We start from the raw sequence: 21,125 nt of genomic DNA, 5'->3' as shown, positions 1-21,125 counted from the left end.
TAGTTCGCGTCAGCCTGTATGAAATTTGTTCTCCATAAACTTCCCCTTACTACTCAACAAATCCTCAATCCCTGAAACCACAAAATGATCACGACATGTTTTCATCTCTTCATTATATAACCTTTATACTAGTCATCATCAAAAACACACCGAACCATTAGAGAATTTCAGACAAGAAATCATATTTTAAGATATTACCTCTATCAGGACTCGGGAAGAGTATATGCTCATAGGACTCAAACCCTCCAGAATCTCCATAACTCCTCTCCTCAGTCGTCACAGCCGCATCATCGGTCTGACCAGCCATCGTTGTTGTCTGAGGCTGCTTTCGTTTGGACCGAGCTCGTCGGTTTTGAAACCAATTATAGACATTTTTCTCCGTGATTTGGCCGTGCTCAGACAGCTCCGTAGCGATCTCTTTAATCCTCCGAGGATTTGGTGTTCCACTTCCTTCCTTGTAAATGTTCTCAAGAATCTGAAGTTGCTTAGACGTTGGAGTCCATCTATGACGAGTCGACATACCATGAGCGCTTGATGATGCCACCATAGGATCAAAGTATCCTCCTCCCATTGGATTCATTCCTAGTGTATTTTCTCAAACCATTACCATAAATTATTCAGTTTACGTGACCCTTAAGTTTCATCCAAACACAACTATGGAGTTGAGACTTGCAGAGAGAAGGAAGTGTACATACCTGATGAGAGAGGAGGGAAAGAAGAGAGTGAATTGTGTAGGAGGACGAGTTGATCACAGATGATCGCGTAAATGGCGATCTGCTTACGGAGAGTCTCCATCTGCTCCTCCGTCATCACTCTACCATCATAAGTACCGTTTAGGCTCTCTTGCTCCATCTCCTCTTTCACAACTTTGCTTTCTCCTCTCTCCTTTTTATCAAATGATGAAGAAGAAGGCCAATGATAAATCTTTTAGTTTATTTGTTACCGTTAACTTTAAACACGTTTTTGGAAAGATCTAATTGACTAGGATCAATTGGTTCGATTTGATTTTTTTCCATTACCAAGTTAATTCAGGTAATTTGGGGATATAATTAGATTATAATTGATAGAATCAGATTATAAAATTTTGTGGTCATATAATCCGATTTTATATGAAATTTTTTGAGATGCCAATGAATTTAATAACAATGAAAGAAGCTAAGGTCATAACTAGGTTCGGTTTTTGTCAGTTGTTTCCACTGCTTAGATATTTTAATCGAGGTGTACCGACCAATATATCAATCCGTAGATGTCATTCACTTTCTTACTTCTGAATTCTGATACTGAAACAGATGCTGGCATATCAATTTGAGGAACACAAAACTACAATAAAACACTTCTTGTTAATGTCACACACAAACAAACACACACAATTCTGTTCTACGGAAACAGAGAGAATAAAGTAGAAGAGATTAGAGATCTTCATCGTCCTTAATGTCAGTGTATACGAATTTTTAACTCTCCAGAAATTTACCTATACTCAACAAGTGCTCAATTCCTGACACCACCAAAAAAAACAAAAACCAAATTAAACCAAACCAAATGCGAAAATTTCAAATGATATATTAAGTTTACCTAAATCAGGACTTGGGAAGAGTATATGCTCATAAGACTCTAACCCTCCAGAATCTCCACAACTCCTCATCTCCTCCGTTGACACAGCCACATCTTCAGCCTGACCATTAGCCGTCGTCGTGGTTTGAGGCTGCTTTCGTTTGGACCTCGCTCGCCGGTTCTGAAACCAATTATAGACATTTGTCTCCGTGATCTGTCCATGTTCAGACAGCTCTGTCGCGATCTCTCTAATCCTCCGACGATTCGGTGTTCCGCTTCCTTCCTCGTAAATGCTCTCGAGTATCTGAAGCTGCGTCGAAGTCGGAGTCCATCGATGCCTAGTCGACATCCTATGAGAACTTGACGATGACCCCATCGGATCAAAGTATCCGCCGACCATTGGCCTCATTCCTTTTTAATTCTCGATTCATTTTTTACCAAACAAAATTCAGTTACGTGACGCTTAAGCTTCTTCCAAGTACGTACAAAAATATGTATTGTATTACCAAAACCACAGATCGCTAATAACTCTAATTCATACCAAGGTTCTAAAAAACCGACAACTACGTGATTATACTCAAAATGTTCGGTCTAAGCGATCATAGACTATACTTCATATAGAAACTCGAGTAATTAATCAAATATATTGAGCAATTAAATCAATGATATGCGGTTGCTGCTAAACTGTCTTCCAATGTCTAAGAATATTTTAAACTTATTTCAAGGTTATGCAACGAATGTTTTGTGATTGTGTGTTGTATACCAAATGCAAACACAGACAGTTTTCACTTACACAGCTACACTATGTGCTAAACAAGCAGCTCAATGAGTAAAGTGTCTGATTAGAAATAACGTTTGCATCTCAAAACGCTGCGTTTTTGAATCTTTCTTCGTAAACACTTTTTATTTACCGTTTACATAGAAGTTCATTATATGGTCTCTCGTGAAAATTGAAGACATATAAAGTGATCGTCTGTAAATCAAAAGTACACACACACATATATGTATGTGTTCATACAGAGAAAGAGAACTAGAGGGAGAAGAGTACCTGATGAGAATGGATGGAAAGAAGAGAGAGAGTTGTGGAGAAGGACAAGCTGGTCGCAAATAACAGCGTAAACGGCGATCTGCTTACGGAGAATCTCCATCTGCTCCTCCGTCATCACTCTCCCGTTATACGCTTCGTTTTGGATCTCTCTCTCCATCTCCTCCTCTATCACTTCTCTTGCTTTTTCTCCTTTTCTCTTCTTTTCTTTTTTTTTTTACAATGAGAAGAAAGTGAAATGATATATGTATATTCCTTTGTTTATGAATAAAGGCTCTTTATTTTATTTGTTACCGTTAATTTAATACACTTTTTTTGGAAAGATCTCTTGACTAATGATCAATTAGACCGGTTTGATTATATTCTCTCTGTTACTAGCTAGTTTATTAGATTTTAGAGATACAATTGTAAATGACAAAGTTAGATTATATACAAGTGATCACAATCCGATTTAGAAAAATCTTAGATTGGTCAGATGTGTTTCACTATTTTGTGTTACGAATTCAACATTTTAATCGAGTTTTACGGGTCAAATATATCCACCATTTAAAAAAGACGAAAAAGAAAGTTTGTTAATCCAAAAATATCTAAGATGATCTTAATCCTATGTGTTGATGACATAATAAGACACGAAAGTTATATATATAATACTAACCTACTTAATTCTAGGTATTAGTAGCTTTGTTGTATTCGTAGAGGAACACAAACTCCGTTACTTACTTTATATATATTTAGTGGTTAGGTAAAAGCCGGAAGCATGGCTTAATCACAGCATAAATATAAAATATTATTGTTGTGACTTATGACTAATGATTAAACTATTAAGAAAAGATCGAAGATCATGCTTTTTTGTTTTCCATTGTTAATTAAGAAGAAAATGTATAAATTTGACCAAAAAGGTTCCTTGATTATAAAAAATTTTGATTAAAAACACAAGGGGTGAATGCGCTAATCTGCTGTTATTAGGCGGATTTCACTCTCAATCTTCGCTTTTGTCAACAATAACCAAATTTTAACATATTTCTTATATAAAACCAAGTAAATACATTATACATCCACAGAGAAACTCAAAGTCTTCTGTTAACTTTTTAACATAAGGTGAGGTGGTGAACAGAGAACCCAATGATTTTGGTGCATTTAGAAAGAAGACCACAAAACAGATTTAACATCCTATGTGGCTAAAAGTCAGAACAACCAAACCAAAACAGTAAAAAACAGGGAATACACTTTGATTAAGAGTATGTTAATGCATTGGTCAATACAAACTCGATATGAGAGCACTAATTTGGTAGGTCCTCAAATGCTCTTATATCCTTTTATCAGAGATCAAACGAGCATTATGGTAAAATAACAAATATAGGAGTAAGAAAACTAAATCGTTATATAGAGCTGCAAATCTTTCTCTCATTGACCATCTAAAACATTCTACATTCACCTTTTTTGCCATTACACGTAGAATCAGTGGGAGATAGTAGTAGATTACTAAATAGAAACATCAGTTGAAAAAAAAAAAAGGAAATAGACCCACTTTTAACCAGCCTCATTAACATTTTTAAGAGAAGATAAAAAAAAAAACATCCGAGAGATTCCTTGCAGCCTTCTATATTATGCTACCCACAACTTCCAGCTTCTCTCAGTCATCATCTTCCTCCTACAAGTATAACGGAGTTGATACAAAGGTTTACATCTTCCTACTAAAAATATAATTAGATGCAAAATGATGTACAATAACTAGTAAAAATCAACAGCTTACCTCTTCACTCCCATCCTCAGCATCATCCTCGTCGTTGACCTCTGAAACAGACTTGTCAGATTCCTCATCTTCCTTTGGACCTTCCTCCTGAAACACACAAGTCACAGCTGTTCGTCAAACACCGCACTTATAAACTAATTACCAGTTATATGAATCATCATTGTTTAATATAATCATAAGTCATAACTCTGCCTGCAACCATGTGAAAAGTATAAACATTAACACATCCTTCAATTATGTGGTTAGTGTAAAACATATCGTAATGCATACTTCAAACATGTGATTAGTATAGCCCATACTTCAATCATGCAATTAGTAAATACATAATTCTTCCTTCAATCATGTGATTTGTATAAACATAACTCATCCTCCAATGTAATGATGCAAATAACAACTCACCAGTTTCTTGTTGTATGCTTTCATGTTCTTCTCATACTCAACTTTGCGCTTGTCAGCCTTAGCAACATAAGGAGCTTTCTCCTACAATATTGTAATACCCACATGTCAAAAAAAAAAACAATCATAAATAATAAATAAGACTGTAACATGTGAATTAATAATCAACTTGAGCTAAATAGCTCAGAAAAACTTACGGAATCTGACAAGGATTTCCACTTTTCACCACCAGCTTTGCCAACCTATCATTCATTGAAATTTATTGTCAGTAATAACTTCACATACAGAGGCAACGGTGAAAAAACATCAAATAAGTTATTTGGATAGCAGGCAAATATAAACACTCACAGCAGCGACAGATTTGTTCTTGGGGTGCTCCTTCTTGTAAGTCTCACGGAAATCTTCCCTACAAAGTCATAAGTCAACGCAAGTTTCAGCACACAGAATTTAAAGTAGAAACAATTTGCGAATAATTTGTGACACTAATTGGATTTTGCAGTCAACGTTCCAGAGCATTAAGGAATGAAGCTAATCATCTCAATTTGAACAGAATCACTGAAACGAAACCTGAACTAATATACGCAGAAAATTGAAGAATCAAAGGAGACAATTACATGAAAACGAAGAAGGCACTTGAAGGCCTCTTAGGTTTGTTAGGATCCTTAGCAGCACCTTTGCCTCCCTTAGTAGGCTTCTTAGTCACAGAGAGCCTATCATCACCACAAAATTGAAGTTAAGAATCACAAAACAACAACGATTTGACCACGGATCTGGAATCCAGAGATCTCGGAATTAACTCGGAAACAAATAAACATAAAAAAAAATATATCACAGAAGAATCGATCGATGTGAAAACTCACTTTGAGCTCCTGGTTTCAGCTTTCGATTTACCTCCTTTCATGATCGATTCTGCAGAAAAACAAAAACAAAAACGAGATCAGCAAACAAAGTACAAAAATACGATATGGAATTAAACAGAGAGAAATTTTTTAATAAAAAAACAACTACGGAGACAAAATTATCACAATCTAGAGATCGAAACGCACAAAAACAAGACGAAAACTGGAAAAAATCAACAAAAAAAAAATCGGGTGAAATTACCTTGAAGAAGAAGATCTTCGTAGGGTTTGAAGAGAGAGAGAGAATAATAAGTACGTGTTTGTGAATTGTACGCTTTGTGAATGATTCGAGTGAGAGGCCGAGAGATGGATGAGAGGGTTAAGTGGAGGAATGTGATAAATATCTTATGAAAGCAAAAAAAAATTAAAAAAATTAAAAGATAATATTCAATTTCCCACGACATGTGAAAACAAAAAAAGATCTTAGGGGTTTAGGCGGGATTTCAAATATATTTCGCCACGTCAACGATCCTTGTGGTTTCTCGTTACTGGCTTTTCACATTCTCGCGCTTTTTTTTTTTCTTTTATTCCTCTCCCGCCTGTGTTTTCTTGTGTGCTTCGTAAATTTTTGTACTTGGTTTTACTTTTGTACCGCATGTTTTATTCAAAGCGATAAATATAAAAAGATCGGTTAGGTTCAATTTCGAAAGCGCATCTTTATGACCGGATCATGCTCTCGAATCTTCTTCTATTTCCTCATAAGCTATAAATTATGTTTAATTTCCTTTTAATTGATAACTTGCTCTTTCTGATCAAAAACTAAAGTCAACATCCCTTCTTCTATTATTTTACAAAATTTGCGTAATTGTAAGTCAATTTAGCCAAACTTGATTGTTTAACGTCTGTGAAACACCTTGAAAGAGCGAATTTGTGGTTAAACCTACAAAAACCTAACTTGTCATGATTACGAAGAGAATCACTCTGTGACTGTGAGGTCATTCATGGTACTACAACCTTATATGGAAATATAATGAATCAAGCTAGAGAGTTCAAGGCACATAACCACTATTATAGTCACATTTCCTTACAAACTACAAAAGATTTATTCAACACCATTAACGATAAATTGCGAAAAGGTAAGAAGAAGAACAAAAAACTAAATCGTTTTATAGAGCAAAGAGTACAGAGCTGCAAGTCTCTCTATCACCATTCTAAACATTCTACAATTCACTATCTCCTCCATCCGAAGGGATTTAGTGGGAGGAGGTTGTGGAAATACAAAGAGAGACCCCTTTTTTTAATCATCCCCATTAACATTTCAAGTAAGAAAGAAAAAGATAAAAGCCCAGAGAGATCTTTGCAGCCATCTATACTAATGCCACAACCTTGCAACTCTTAGTCATCGTCCTCCTCCTGCATTTTAATTATACACACCAAAGTAACAAGAGTCAAAATCAAAGCTCTTTCTATATAAGTGGTATGATGTATAAAATAGCTTTAAAAGACACAACCACTAACCTCTTCACTACCATCCTCAGCGTCATCCTCGTCATTGACCTCTGACACTGACTTGTCAGATTCCTCATCTTCCTTTGGACCTTCCTCCTGAAACAACCACAAACATAGCAATGATTGGTCAAACAACTCAATAACTATCACTCTATTAACTTGACATAATTGACATTTGATTTACCAGTTTCTTGTTGTAAGCTTTAATGTTCTTCTCATATTCCACCTTGCGTTTCTCAGCCTTGGCAACATAAGGCGCTTTCTCCTGAAATTTTGTAAAACACACACACATATTATTAGACTTACGTTAAGCAACGTGATATTTGATATCATAACACAAATCTGGTCAAACTGTTCAGAGAGAAAGAGAGGACGTACAGAATCTGACAGGGATTTCCACTTGTCTCCAGCAGCTTTTCCAACCTGTAATCCATTGAAATCCACCATCAGTACAAACACTTTATAAACCCACAAGAGTAAGGTACAACAACATATAGAAGAAGTTTTGAAAATGATCAGAAATAACACTCACAGTAGCTACAGACTTGTTATTAGGGTTTTCCTTCTTGAATGACTCACGGAAATCTTCCCTAGAGATTCACAAAAAGTCAACACGAGTATTAACACACAGACTCATTGGAACCATCAACAATCAAATCAAAGTATGGACAATATGAGATTCGTTGGACTAGTATCAGATACCCTTTGACTCAACGATAGCAGACAAAAGATTCTTATTAATCTCACCTTAATAGAATATGGGTAGTAGCCAGATGACAAAACTTAGTACGGGAATAAGTTTTTATCCAAGCAAAACTACTGAACACAGAAAATTTGAAGAATCGGAGGCAAGGATTTACATGAAAACGAAGAAAGCACTGGCTGGCCTCTTTGGTTTGTTTGGATCCTTAGCAGCTGCTTTGCCTCGCCCTGCTCCTTTAGCAGGCTTCTTTGTCACAGAGAGCCTATCATCACAAACAAAACTCTTCAGAAAACAAACAACATGGACAGTAATCTAAAATTTCCAGAGATCTAACCAAAAAAAATCAAAAATCACAAATAGATCTAATCTGAAACTTACTTGGAGCTCCTGGTTTCAGCCTTCGATTTACCTCCTTTCATAATGGACTCTGCAGAAATTTCACAAGATGAGTTAAGAAACAAGTATATATCAATCTAGAGAACATTTGATTCTATATATTAAAAGGATAATTGAAATATCATCATCTAAGGAGATCGATACACATGATCGAAATGAATTCGAGATGCTACAAAACCTTAAGTAATTACAGTATAAATCGCAGACATCTACAACATGAAATTCATATATCAAAACACACAAAAATCAATTTGGATTAACCAATCATATCGCCTAAACAGATCGAAATTTCGAGATACGAAACAGGGAAATGAAATTAAAACTAGAAAACGAAGAGAATCGAATGAAATTTACCTTGAAGACGAAGAGCGTAGGGTTCGAATAGAGATAGAGAGGAAGAAGGAGTTGAGCGAGTTTGTGATTTGTACGCTTTGTGGGAGAAGAAGATTCAAGTGAGAGGAGGCTAGTGGGGGAGAAAGGTTTGTAAAATATCTTTGGTCAATCAATAAAAAGGATATTGGGGAAAAAATTGAAATTCGCACGAAATGTAAAAAACTGAGGGGTTTAGGCGGGATTTCAAATATATTGTGCCATGTCATCGATCCGTGTGGTTTCAGTTTATTGGCTCTTCCCTTTTCAAGTTTTGATCTTTGCCTTGGCTTATGTGTTTCCTCTTGTGCTTCCTCTCAGCGTGAGTATTCAGCGGCAAGTGATATGACTCATTGCCCTTATTTTGGTCCTGAATAATTAATTTTAAAATCATGGCAGTAATTACGAATCATTTTTATTCGCATTAATATGTCTATCTCCTCGAGGATCCGGTTCGGTTTGCTGCGTCGGTCATCTGGTTCGATTTGAATTTATTATTTTTTGTAGGGCTTCTGATTTTAAAAATGTCCGGTTTATGAGAAATTGCTCTCTCTATATATGAGTTCCTGCATCGCCGCCAAAAAAAATGGTTACTGATCCTCCAATCGTCCATGGATCTTCCTCTTGCTTTGCTCTCTAGACTCTAGTCTTAGATGTTCGTTTATATTTACTGTTCAAATACATTAAAACTCTTTTTGAGTTAGGATTAGAACTTATGTGGTACAGAGAGAGAGCAGATGAGGAGAAACACTTGATCTCTAAACTTCTCAAGTAAGTTTGCTTGTTGATATAAAGGTATGCAGTATGCTGATGCTCTCTCTCTCTCACACACACTGTGCAACTGATTGAGATTTTATTCCTGAGATAGATGGTGTGAGACTTTGATGTGATTATCTGATAATATTAGAAGAAAATTCATTTTGTAGTAACTTGTATACTAGAGACTTAACATTGATACCAAAAAAAAAAAAAACTTGTATACTAGAGGAATGATTGATTCTATATATGAAGTTAATCCTAATGCATTGGAGCAGGATCTTTAGAAAATGTATCAAACATGTTTCATGAAATGCCTGAGAGAAACTATATTTTAATGTAAAAGTCTCTGTGGATATGATCTGATTTTGAAGGCTTTGTGAAGCCTCTTTGTCTGTCTCAAGGAATTAGGTAGTGAGAGAGGAGCAAGTGAGTGCTATGATCCAGAGCCTATATATTATTTTTTAAAAGAAGCACCAATTGGTGTTATTTTGGGAGTTGGTTGCATCTTATGCAACACGTTCCAACATGCAAGCTCTTTTTCCTCCATTGGTACATTCTTGATATGCCTTGCTAGTGCCTCACTTGTAGTTATCGGAGCATTGTGTAAACTGAGATTGCTTTTTTCGTCCCTGATATCAAAGTCAGGAGATTGATCTTGGCTTTTGATGCGAAAGCATTGGATGGAAACAAGAAGGAACCAGTCGTGCTTGCTCTGTCTCGGAATTGAACGCCATCAATCTCCCGTCGTTTCTCAACCAGTGAAGATTGAGTTTCTTCCGCTTCTTGAGATCACTTTTTGAGCTAGTGGGGAACTGGTGATGGTAGGTTTCAATGGCCTCCAAGAGTCTATGTGGCTGATCTCGAATCTGTACATTTTTTTCATCTCAAGTATTGAGTTATTACTGCACCAGTTTCTGGCTAAGCTGTTACTGCATTTTTTCGCTCAGCTTCCACTGATTTCAATGTTTTCAAAACCATGTATGAGAAACCATGAGTTTGTCAACTCCTGACTGAGTTAGGTTATGTATTACAATCTATTGACCGTAAAGAGATTCTGATATGTGTTGTTATTGTAAGAAAACTCGGGTTCGTATAAATTAGGGGTTTGACGCTTATGAAAGCTTGTTTCTTGTAAGACAAGCTATTATTTAAGCACACACAAGGCGATGCTTGTTTCTTCCAATCAATTTCTGCTCCGTTTAATCACGAGTCATTGGATACCTCTCACGGAAGATACAGTTGGCATCAGGTTCCAGTGGCCTAAAAACGTTCAGAAGATTTTAACACCTAGAGTTAAGATTCAGATCAATTAGGGAAAAGACCAGCCTATGACTTCACACCCTCACTCAGAAATTTTTATCATGAACATACACTGCTAGTAAGTAAAGAGAAGCAAATGGTCTCCCAAGAAACCCATACAAATAAGATGTGTTACTAGAACAAAATTTAGAATATGCAAACAGTCAACAGAAGGTTTCACAAAGTACCTTTTGCGATGTCATAAAAAATAGGGAACAAGACATCTGTCTGTATCATAGTTGCTCATTATATCTTGGAGAACAGAAGTCAATCTCTCGGAAACCATTCCAGCATCAACAACATGCTTAAAAGGCAGAGGTATAAATGGTCCATCTTTGGTTTCTCTGTTGAATTATTTTGAAAACAAAGGCTTAAAAAGAGAATGGGGAAATTGAGTTCTGTACTTCTAAATCCATTCAACATCCTTACTTCAAAAATGGGAAACTAGATTATGGTGTGTTGACAAAAAAAAAAAGATTATGGTGTAACAAATATTACATGGGCCTACTACGGCCCAAACAACTTATCCATTACACTTTCGGCACGTGCGAGTTCACAAACATGTAGAAGAGGTTTTTTAATTATTTTAGAAAAAAAAAAAAAAAAAACTTAAGAAACACAAAACCAAAACGCCTGTCTAGGAGGAGAAAGAGAAAGGGGGAAGAGAGAGAGAGAAGAGAGAGAAAGAGGAAGAGAGAGAGAGAGAGAAAAATGGGTGAGGTAGCAGATACAATGACGAAGAAGAAGAAGAAAGGAAGGCCATCTCTATTAGACCTTCAAAAGCGAGCTATCAAACAGCAACAATTACAGCAACAGCAACAACATCATCATCAAGAGGACGATGACCACCACCACCAGCATAGATCCGGTTCCAAAAACCCTAATTCTCTCAATCACGGCGCCAACTCCGCCTCCCGATCCAAACGCCGGAACCCTAATTCAAACGGCGTAACATCCGATTCGGCCTGGATCAAAGATGAAGACAACAGCATCGAGGACAACGACGAGGACGAGCGGCGTGAGAAGAAACATAGGCTTTTACATGGATTGAACTCTCACTCTCATCGACATTCTCCTAATTCCCAATCGGATCTGAATCTCGACGAGACTCCCGAGGCTTCCGCCAATAGACGCAAGATCAGCGGCGGATCTAATCACACGGTAGATATTGAATCCAATTTAATTTTATTTTGAGAAATTAATTAGGTTTTTTTAAAAAAATTACTTAGTTGTGGGTGGGGGATTTCGCGCGTTTGTTCTGTTCGTCTTCTCTGCTTGAATATTTAGAGATTTTGAGTGAGTGGGATTTGAGTTTGTTTGACTGAGTCATTTCTTTTTTTATTGGTTGGGTTGGGGGAGGGAGGGAGAATTCATAATTCTGCTTTTTCCTGTAAATTAAATTTTCCCTTTTTATTTTTTGTCTTCAGCTAAGAAACTTCTTGTGTGTGTGTTAATCAGTTTTTATTCTATTTGCTTTTAATTTTGGAGAATTTATGTATTGAATGAATATTATAATATTGATTTCACTGCTAATTAAAATCCGTAGATTATACCTGAATTTAAAGATATATACCCTCTGCACTGAAACCATTCCTGTCTGAAACAAGTTCCGATTTGTCTTTTCCTTAACTATCATCAGTTTCTTAGTTTTGAGTGTATGTGTGTTTATCCTTTGGTTCTTTCTTTGCTTTAAACATGAACATGGAAACATGCACACAAATATGTAATGCTTGTTTCCTCTGTTATACTACCATGAAAGCTTACCTTTTTTAAATAGATGGTGATAAGCTGATGCTCTGTTGTTTATGGGTTTACTCTGCAGGGAGAAAAGGCTTCGAAAGCGACAGACAACATTCTTCAAGGTATATATCAAACTCTTTTTTATTTTTGTTTTATTAAATCCCTTTATTTAATTCTTGAAAAGGCAACAAAAACTGGAAAATTCGTACGAGGATAAAAGCGAGGATTTTTCTGCTGAAGGGGGAGGAGGAAAGGGATTAAATTATAAACTTTTTTTTTTTAATTTGTTGGTTTACATGTGGATAGGGTCTCCCGTGGAGTCTGGCCCCACTACACCTTTGCCAGACAAAAAGTTGTTGGTGTTCATCCTCGATAGACTTCAAAAGTATGCTCTCATCTTCCTTCTTCTCTGTCATATTCTTGTTTTTGCTCTTTTGGTTGAAGAGCAACTGGGTTTCGTTTTTCCCTGATCGTCGTTGTTAACCACTTGAAGGAAGGATACTTATGGCGTTTACTCTGACCCTGTTGATCCTGAGGAGGTGAATGTCTCTTTACTTCCCTTTTGTTGGTGTTTAAGCTCCTTGTTTTTCAGTTTGTCTTATCTGTGTTTCGGTATGTGTTTTACAGCTTCCTGATTATCACGAGATTATCACGAATCCTATGGATTTTAGCACTGTGCGGAAGAAACTAGATTCTGGATCATATGCCAGTTTAGAACAATTTGAGGTAAGTCTTGTCCTCTGAGTTCATTGCACTCTTCCTCAATGCTTCTCCTTGCGCTTTCCATGTGTTTGAGGTGGTTCCACATTTGATAGTTAGAAATTTTTGTTGCTTAGCATCTTTGTTTCGAAACTTTCTTTGTGGCTTCTTGTGGTTTATGGAGGGCCATTGGGCGATGTTGTTTGCGTGCATTTTTTTATGAGACAGCTAATCAATGAAGATACATACTTGTAGTATAGGGTGCACACCTAAGGCTGTTTCAGAAGTTGCGCTTAACTCAAAGTGACTGTTGATCTCTTTAGACTCAAATTGTCTTCCAGTTTGAATATATGTGAATTTGTGAGGAGATTGGTGTTGGAACAGCTTGCTTTTTGCCGCTCTCTGTTTAATATCGCTTCTTGCTCTGTTCTTTTTTGCAGAGAGATGTGTTTTTAATATGTACAAATGCAATGGAATACAATTCATCAGACACTGTATATTATCGACAGGTATGTCCTAGATTTTGATGATTATGTTTTGAGCTATTCTTGTTTTGATATTAAGTTCCCGGTTTCTGAAAACAGTATGTGTTTTGGCTTATAGGCACGTGCTATACAAGAATTAGCGAAAAAGGACTTTGAGAATTTAAGGCAGGACAGTGATGATGAAGAACCACAAAACCAACATTCACAACAGCAGCAGCAGCCAAAAGTTGCCAAAAGAGGACGCCCGCCAAAGAAACAGCCTGAACCATCTTCCATTGACCGTACTGCTTCTGAAATATCAGCTGATGCGCTCATTCCCGGAGGAGATAGCTCTAATAAATTTTCTGGTGCTTACAATCTGAGAAAGACGCCTCCATATAAGTTCCGTCAAGCAGAATCATCAGTTAGAATCAATCATAACAGCGAGACCCAAAGTGGTTGGTCGATAGATTGGGAGAACGAATTTCCATGTAAAACAATCTCTGCCTTTGCTCTGCCTTCTTTTAGAATTACTTTTTTGCCAATATGAACCATCTTCTTGGTTTCTTTGTAGCTTCGGTTGTGAAGGCGGTTAACAAGTATGGAATGAAACATTTCAATGTTGATGAAAACAGACGTGATACCTACAACAACCTCTCGACATCTACCCAGGAACCGTCAGTCTTGACAACTCTTGAAGACGAGTTAAAACAGTTGATTCCAGTATGTAATTGCCAACACTAGTTTAGCCCTTTGTATATATATATATAGAAACAAGAGTCTGATCATTGCTTTTCCTATTCATCAGGTTGGCCTAAACACTGAGTATGGTTACGCGAGGAGTCTAGCACGATACGCTGCAAATCTCGGCCCTGTTGCGTGGAAAATTGCTTCAAGGAGAATCGAGACAGTATTGCCCCCTGGAATCAAATTTGGTCTAGGTTGGGTTGGAGAGAACCCAGCAGGATCTGAAGGGGATGATTCTCAAAAACAAAACTTATTAACGTCAATCGGAAAACAAAAGTGTTCTAATGACTTAGCGTCTGATGATCATTCCAACAGAATTCTGTCTCCAACCGCTTCAGTCTCGAGCGCTTTCATAGGAAACAGACATTCTTCTTCTCAAACCATCGAAGAGACCGCACCACCACCTGCTCGTGTCTTGAATCCAGAGACCGATCACGCATCATCCTCCTCTTCCCGCCAGGCTGGACCGCTGATCAAACTAGAGAGTAGCAACGGCGTCATCCGCGGATTTGGTGGATTCAGCCATAATGCAGATCAGATGCTCGGAACAGCGAGACAGCAACAACCAAACACAAGCAACGAGGCCACACCGAGCTCGCAACAACAAGGGTTGTTGTTTCCTTACACCAAACAGGAATTCCACCGGTTTCCGCCAGACCTGAACGCAAGGCTAGTATCACCAAACTCGCCGGGCTCTAATCAGCAGACAGGTTCGTCCTCATCGCAGCATCCGGATCTGGCATTACAGCTCTGAAGATGAATATGAATATTTGAAAGAAGAAGAAGAAGAGGCAATTGGTCCACTGGCTATCTCAGCCATATATTTTCTGGTATGAAATCTTGTGGAAAGTCATGGCTTGATTATTTTGTTGTGACATGAAAATATATGGGACAAGTCTCTCTCTATTGTACAGATTGTTGCAACTTCCATATAATTTTTTTAGGGGTAAAAAGAAAAACCACAGGAGTCACGCAGGCTGTAGAATATAATTTATATTTTAAATTTTCCCAGAATTATTTTTTTCAGATCTATGTTTTTTAACATTTAACCAAAAAAATCAAGCAAAAAGTATTGTTAGATCTGTGTCCCATTAGCATTTGGGTTTTGTGTTCGTTGTCAGTTTCTTTCTCGAAGACTTTAGCTGGCTTCGATATTCAAGTTACCCGGTAATTGGATATTCAGATATTTCTGTGAAATGATAGTTAATTACAAAAAATTGTTATGAGTACTCTCCATTTGCACACGATAATGTTACTATGTGCTTGATCAGGAACACACTAAAGTCAGTTTTTCACCCCCTTGAAATAATTTTTCTAGTGTATCATTGACCATCTACATTTCAAAATGTAAATTACATTAGAGCAAAAAAAAATATAGATTTATAAATAAAATGGAATTCTCAAGTTTGTAAAGTATACAACAACGTAACTGAACTCATTAAATTGTATATAGAGAATCAAGGTGTTCTCGTGTACGTTCAATAGTGGTTATATTTTTGTCGAGAGAGAGGGGGCTCACCGTTCAACGCGTCACGAGATTTACATGAACGTCTTTGTTTGGTGGGTCTCAACGTCTCGTGATATTTTATTTTTCCTCTCAATTCATTGGGTTTTGTCACTTCACCAATAATAATAGTCAATTACTCATATTATTTAATATTCATCCCGTTTCATTTCATGCATGTATGTGAGGCAAACGTTCTTGGATTCCGAATTTTACATGTACGAATGTTTGGACTCGAACAATACATTATACGTTAAATTAAATTAAAATATATACTAGTATGCTCAAAATGACGTAAATGTTTTTATATGGACCATTACGCACTGAAAAACCCTAGTTCCTTGTTTTTTTTTTCTTTATCGTCGATGATAAAAGACTCGCTAGCTAGGGTTGTTTCTTGACGGAAAGGAAAAAAACAGAGAGACTAAAGGGCAGCGATGAAAACACGGCGCAACACACGATCTTGTTCGAATTCAAGGAACAGAGCTGAAAAAACCTCTGAAACGATACACCTCCCATTCGATCTTGTTATCGAGATATTCATGAGATTACCCGCCAAGTCTGTAGCGAGATTTCACTGCTTATCGAAACTATGTGCTTCAACACTTAGCAATCCAAATTTCACCGATGCATTCTTCATCAGATCTTCGTCTCGCCCGAAGCTATTGTTCAACTGCCCTAAAGACGGCGAAACGTTCTTCTTCTCATCACCAAAGCCTCGAGACGACTCGTCTCCTTTAGCGGTCAGTTTTCATAAGAGTTTCCCAATTAATCGTCCCTTTGATATTTGTCGTCCTGTTTCTGGCTTCGTATACGGATTCAACTATCATAAGACTTCCACGGGGAGAACAGTGTCTGTGCCACTGATATGTAACCCTAGCACAGGACAATCCTGGACCTTACCCAGTGTGAAAACGAACAGAACTATAATCACAAGCTATTTTGGGTATGATCCGATCGACAAAGAGTTCAAAGTATTGTGTATGACCCAGTCGTATTTGGGGGAATTTGGGGAGCAAAAAGTTCTGACATTAGGAACTGGAAAAAAACTGTCATGGAGGAAGATCAAATGTGACATGCAACATTTTCCTTGTCCGGTGGAAGGTGAACCTAATCATCATTATCCTCTATATGATGGGATATGCATCGATGGAGTTTTGTATTACTTAGGCATGGTCAGGGGTGACGCTGACGGGTTTCCTGATATAATTTGCTTTGATATTAAATCTGAGAAGTTTAGTTATGTAAAGAAAACTCATGGCATGGAACGTAACTCAGGATCGGTGCTTGAACAAACCCTGGTCAACTACAAGGGTAAAATAGCTAAGTTCCAGCCCAAATTTGATGAGCATGGCACAATACTTACAGGGATTCAACTATATGTTTTAGAAGATGCGGAGAAACATCAATGGTCGAGCTATATCTACGTAATGCCTCCTCCTTGGAAGAGCATAGTTGAAGAGACCAAGTTACGATTTGTTGGAACAAGCGACACGGGTGAAATTGTGTTGTCGCCATACAATATATCCGACTCTTCCTACCTTCTCTCTAAATGATAGAAAAATCATGTTTCGCTCTTTTCACGGATAAGTTTTGTTACGTGCAGGACCGGTCTACGAGGATGCTGATTGGAGCAGGGGATGAGTGTGATGGGGTCTATCTTTTCCGTGGTGCTATGATGGGTCAGGCAAATTCTGTTGGTCTTCTTGGCAGTGGTGCACTGTGGCATCGTCGTTTGGGGCATCCGTCACTATCTGTTTTTACACATTTATCATGTTTTGTTGATGTTGGTTCTAAAGATCAGTTGTCATTACCTTGTGACGTTTGTGTACGATCAAAGCAACCACATTTCAGTTATTCTCTTAGTAGTAATAAAGCTGATGCTATTTTTCATCTTATTCACTGCGATGTCTGGGGTCCCTATAGCACTCCTTCTACTTGTGGTTCTTCTTATTTTCTCACGATTGTTGATGATTATTCACGCTCGGTTTGGGTGTGTTTAATGCGGGCTAAGAGTGAAGTCAACACTCTTCTTCGTAATTTTTGCGCCATGGTCACTCGTCAATTTCACACGAATGATCGTATGATTCGTAGTGACAACGGTTCTGAGTTTATGGGGTTGAAACCGTGGTTTGCGTCTCAGGGAATTATTCATCAAACATCGTGTGTTGGCACTCCACAGCAGAATGGTCGTGTTGAGCGTAAACATCGTCATATATTGGATGTTGCTCGCTCTCTTCGTTTTCAAGCCGCTCTTCCTCTAGAATTTTGGGGAGATTGTGTTCTCACGGCTTGTTATCTAATCAATCGTACGCCTTCGTTTGATCACCTTCGTGTGTTTGGTTGTTTGTGTTATGCACACAAAGGGACTGTAATTCGCAAAAAGTTTGATGAACGTGCTTCTCGTTGTGTTTTTCTTGGCTATCCTCATCATCAGAAAGGTTGGCGAGTCTATGATCTGGAAAAGAAGGAATATTTTGTCTCTCGCAATGTTGTGTTTAATGAAAGCATGTTTCCCTTTGATGCTTCTACTCCGGTTGTAGTTGAGTTATCTCCAATGCTTCCCTCTACACTTTCTGTTTCTTCTGAAGAGGATGCTTCCCCTTCTTCTCCACTTTTGTCTGCCATGGATGACAGGGGGAGTTCGAGTTTTCAACCTGCAGATTCTCGACCAATCGATCCTTCTCCTCGACCGATCGATCCAAATGCACAAATTGTTCCGGACACTTGTGGACCGATCGATCCTTCCTCACGATCGATCGATCCAAACGCTTCTGTTTTTCCTGAAGCTCCTCGACCGATCGATCCCTCTACTCGATCGATCGATCCGGAAGCTCCGCATTTTCCAGAAATTGATGGATCGATCGATCGTCCTCTCCGACCGATTGATCTACCGTCTGTTTTGGTTGCTTCTGATGATGCTACCATGATTGATCCTCTTCGTCCACCTGAACCAGCTGAGCAGTTAGGTAGGGGTCATCGTCAAGAAGAGGTCGGTTCGTCTTGAACCTTATGTGATGTATTCGGCTCATGCTTCTCCACAACCCACACACTCATCACCTCAGTCTGCTCCCGGTTCTTCAAGTACTCCATATCCCATTGCTAATTACGTTTGTTCTGCAAATTTTTCAGACTCATTTCAAGTGTTTCTTGCCAATGTTACTGCTTTCACGGAACCGCGTTCTTTCAAAGATGCTATGGAATTTGAGGTTTGGCGTCAAGCAATGGGTTTCGAAATTACAGCTTTAGAGGATAATAACACATGGGAACTCACTGACTTACCGCCAAATAAGCGTGCCATTGGATGTAAATGGGTTTTCAATATCAAGTTTAACTCTGACGGTACGCTAGAACGCTATAAAGCACGCCTTGTTGCTCTTGGTAATCGTCAGGAAGCGGGTGTTGATTTTGACGAGACATTTGCGCCGGTGATTAAAATGAACACTGTTCGTACTTTTCTCAATGTTGCTGCTTCTCGTAATTGGGAACTTCATCAGATGGACGTACACAATGCGTTTTTACATGGTACTTTGGATGAAGAGGTATACATGCGTCCTCCTCCGGGTTTCCTCTCTTCCGATCCACGCAAAGTTTGTCGGTTGAAGAAGTCTTTGTATGGTCTGCGTCAAGCTCCTCGTTGTTGGTTTGGTACGCTTCAGACTGCTCTTCTGGACTATGGTTTTCGTCAGTCAGCTTCTGATTATTCGCTCTTCTCTCTTGTTCACGGCTCCACGGAAGTTTATCTCCTTGTGTATGTTGATGACTTAGTTATCGGGGGTAATGACTCAGCTTCTATTTCTGCTTTTAAGGCATATCTTTGTCGCCAGTTTCATATGAAAAATTTGGGTTCCCCTCGTTACTTTCTTGGTCTCGAGATAGCTCGTAATGCTGAGGGTTTGTATTTATGTCAACGAAAATACTGCTTGGATATTATTGCTGAGGCGGGCTTACTAGGCTGTCGTCCCACTGATATTCCTATGACTCAAAACCATAGACTTGCTCGCTCTACGGCTGAACCATATGCTGACCCTACTCAATATCGGCGCACTGTTGGTAAATTGATTTATCTCACTCTTACTCGCCCGGAACTTTGTTACTCTATTCACATTCTCTCTCAGTTTATGAAGAAGCCCACTAATGACCATTGGGAAGCTGTGCTTAAGGTTCTTCATTACTTGAAAGGTTCTCCGGGCCAAGGTCTTCTTTATCGAGCAAACACGGATTTGATTCTTACCAGCTACTGTGATGCTGACCATGCTGCGTGTCCATTGACGCGTCGCTCCTTGACGGGTTATATTTTCTTTCTTGGAGGTTCTCCTATTTCCTGGAAAACAAAGAAACATGACACTGTCTCTATGTCTTCCGCTGAGGCTGACTATCGTTCTATGTCTTGGACTATGAAGGAAGTTAAATGGCTTGTTCCTCTTCTCGATTTTTTTGGTGTTGTGCAGCCCGGACCGGTCCCTTTTCATTGTGATAACAAAGCTGCCATTCATATTGCAAACAATCCAGTTTTTCATGAACGTACTAAACACATTGAGCTCGATTGTCATCATATTCGCGATTCGATAATTGCTGGTCTCATCAAACCGATGTTTGTGCGTTCAGAGGATCAAGTTGCGGATATTTTCACCAAGGCTCTAGGCAGTCTTCAGTTTCTTTATTTGCTATCCAAGTTGGGCATTTGTAATCTGCATGCTCCAACTTGAGGGGGAGTATTGTGATATATTGTGATATATAGGCTATGTTATAAAGCCCACTAACATATGTATATATATGGTTGTACATCATTATGGTTAATACAGAAGTTGATTCCGCACGTACTTTGACACTCTCCTATGATCCCGAGAGGAACACTTTGACTAAAGTTGGAATCAAAGGAATGGAAGCTTTGAAGCCTCACAAATCTTACGCCTTTCTAGATCATGTGGAGAACGTTGTCAAGATTGAGCCTGCAAGCTAGCTCTTAAAAAGCCTAGTCATTTTGTTAGATTAATGCTATTGCTTTTTTTTTTTTTTTTCATTCTGATCATGATGATGGTATTTTACGACGACTAGATCTCTTCTCGTAGTATTTTCATAAACATGTCAGTCGTGGTTGTTTTTCTACATAAAACTCTTATTCTTTTCATGAGACATCAGACTTCTCGAATTGTGTGACTCCTATGTTAGTCATTATCCGTTACAGGTAAAAAAGAAACACTACACATCTATTTATTTGGGTATATATATATTTAATGCCATTAACAACAAGCTCTAAATAAAATCAACAATAATGTCATAAAGATGAAACAGCTTGCTGTCTGCGGATAAAGAGAGAGAAAAAAAAGAAGTAATTGAATAGGCAAAGAT

At 38.1% G+C, this 21,125-nt stretch overlaps 6 protein-coding genes and 1 non-coding gene across 7 annotated transcripts; 3 read left to right on the top strand and 4 right to left on the bottom strand.

Annotated features, from left to right (window-relative positions):
• Positions 1 to 7: 7 nt before the first annotated feature.
• Positions 8 to 885, bottom strand: LOC17896983 (WUSCHEL-related homeobox 14). Its single transcript, XM_006306414.2, has 3 exons — positions 696 to 885; positions 199 to 582; positions 8 to 71 (listed from the first exon to the last, which is right to left on the bottom strand). The coding sequence occupies exons 1-3, from the start codon at positions 850 to 852 to the stop codon at positions 10 to 12; spliced, it is 603 nt and encodes a 200-aa protein (XP_006306476.1). The 5' UTR covers positions 853 to 885; the 3' UTR covers positions 8 to 9.
• Positions 886 to 1,233: 348 nt separating this feature from the next.
• On the bottom strand, positions 1,234 to 2,801 carry LOC17897557 (WUSCHEL-related homeobox 14). Its single transcript, XM_006305584.2, has 3 exons — positions 2,600 to 2,801; positions 1,573 to 1,962; positions 1,234 to 1,495 (listed from the first exon to the last, which is right to left on the bottom strand). Exons 1-3 carry the CDS (start codon positions 2,754 to 2,756, stop codon positions 1,452 to 1,454), a joined length of 591 nt encoding a protein of 196 aa, XP_006305646.1. The 5' UTR covers positions 2,757 to 2,801; the 3' UTR covers positions 1,234 to 1,451.
• Positions 2,802 to 3,980: 1,179 nt separating this feature from the next.
• LOC17898315 (high mobility group B protein 3) lies at positions 3,981 to 5,974 on the bottom strand. The gene is made up of 8 exons (XM_006303816.2): positions 5,847 to 5,974; positions 5,606 to 5,654; positions 5,360 to 5,455; positions 5,094 to 5,151; positions 4,943 to 4,987; positions 4,749 to 4,829; positions 4,350 to 4,436; positions 3,981 to 4,247 (listed from the first exon to the last, which is right to left on the bottom strand). The coding sequence occupies exons 2-8, from the start codon at positions 5,644 to 5,646 to the stop codon at positions 4,230 to 4,232; spliced, it is 426 nt and encodes a 141-aa protein (XP_006303878.1). The 5' UTR covers positions 5,647 to 5,654; positions 5,847 to 5,974; the 3' UTR covers positions 3,981 to 4,229.
• Positions 5,975 to 6,650: 676 nt separating this feature from the next.
• On the bottom strand, positions 6,651 to 8,697 carry LOC17900227 (high mobility group B protein 2). The gene is made up of 8 exons (XM_006304230.2): positions 8,547 to 8,697; positions 8,175 to 8,223; positions 7,954 to 8,058; positions 7,626 to 7,683; positions 7,472 to 7,516; positions 7,278 to 7,358; positions 7,103 to 7,189; positions 6,651 to 6,997 (listed from the first exon to the last, which is right to left on the bottom strand). Exons 2-8 carry the CDS (start codon positions 8,213 to 8,215, stop codon positions 6,980 to 6,982), a joined length of 435 nt encoding a protein of 144 aa, XP_006304292.1. The 5' UTR covers positions 8,216 to 8,223; positions 8,547 to 8,697; the 3' UTR covers positions 6,651 to 6,979.
• Positions 8,698 to 9,303: 606 nt separating this feature from the next.
• Positions 9,304 to 9,376, top strand: LOC111828764. Its single transcript, XR_002832525.1, has one exon. It is a non-coding gene; the product is annotated as a small nucleolar RNA snoR101 (small nucleolar RNA).
• A 1,923-nt stretch (positions 9,377 to 11,299) lies between these two features.
• Positions 11,300 to 15,295, top strand: LOC17899452 (bromodomain-containing protein 9). Its single transcript, XM_006306860.2, has 9 exons — positions 11,300 to 11,780; positions 12,442 to 12,481; positions 12,666 to 12,744; positions 12,853 to 12,898; positions 12,987 to 13,085; positions 13,499 to 13,567; positions 13,662 to 14,013; positions 14,097 to 14,245; positions 14,331 to 15,295. The coding sequence occupies exons 1-9, from the start codon at positions 11,331 to 11,333 to the stop codon at positions 15,021 to 15,023; spliced, it is 1,977 nt and encodes a 658-aa protein (XP_006306922.2). The 5' UTR covers positions 11,300 to 11,330; the 3' UTR covers positions 15,024 to 15,295.
• Positions 15,296 to 16,210: 915 nt separating this feature from the next.
• On the top strand, positions 16,211 to 20,736 carry LOC111828578 (putative F-box protein At1g20657). Its single transcript, XM_023776858.1, has 2 exons — positions 16,211 to 17,316; positions 20,604 to 20,736. Exons 1-2 carry the CDS (start codon positions 16,211 to 16,213, stop codon positions 20,734 to 20,736), a joined length of 1,239 nt encoding a protein of 412 aa, XP_023632626.1.
• Positions 20,737 to 21,125: the final 389 nt, after the last annotated feature.

The sequence above is a fragment of the Capsella rubella genome, unplaced genomic scaffold (genome assembly GCF_000375325.1).
Source record: "Capsella rubella cultivar Monte Gargano unplaced genomic scaffold, Caprub1_0 scaffold_1, whole genome shotgun sequence".
Taxonomy (NCBI): domain Eukaryota; kingdom Viridiplantae; phylum Streptophyta; class Magnoliopsida; order Brassicales; family Brassicaceae; genus Capsella; species Capsella rubella.
Note: the sequence above shows the minus strand (reverse complement) of the source record. Positions and strands in the feature narration are given on the sequence as shown.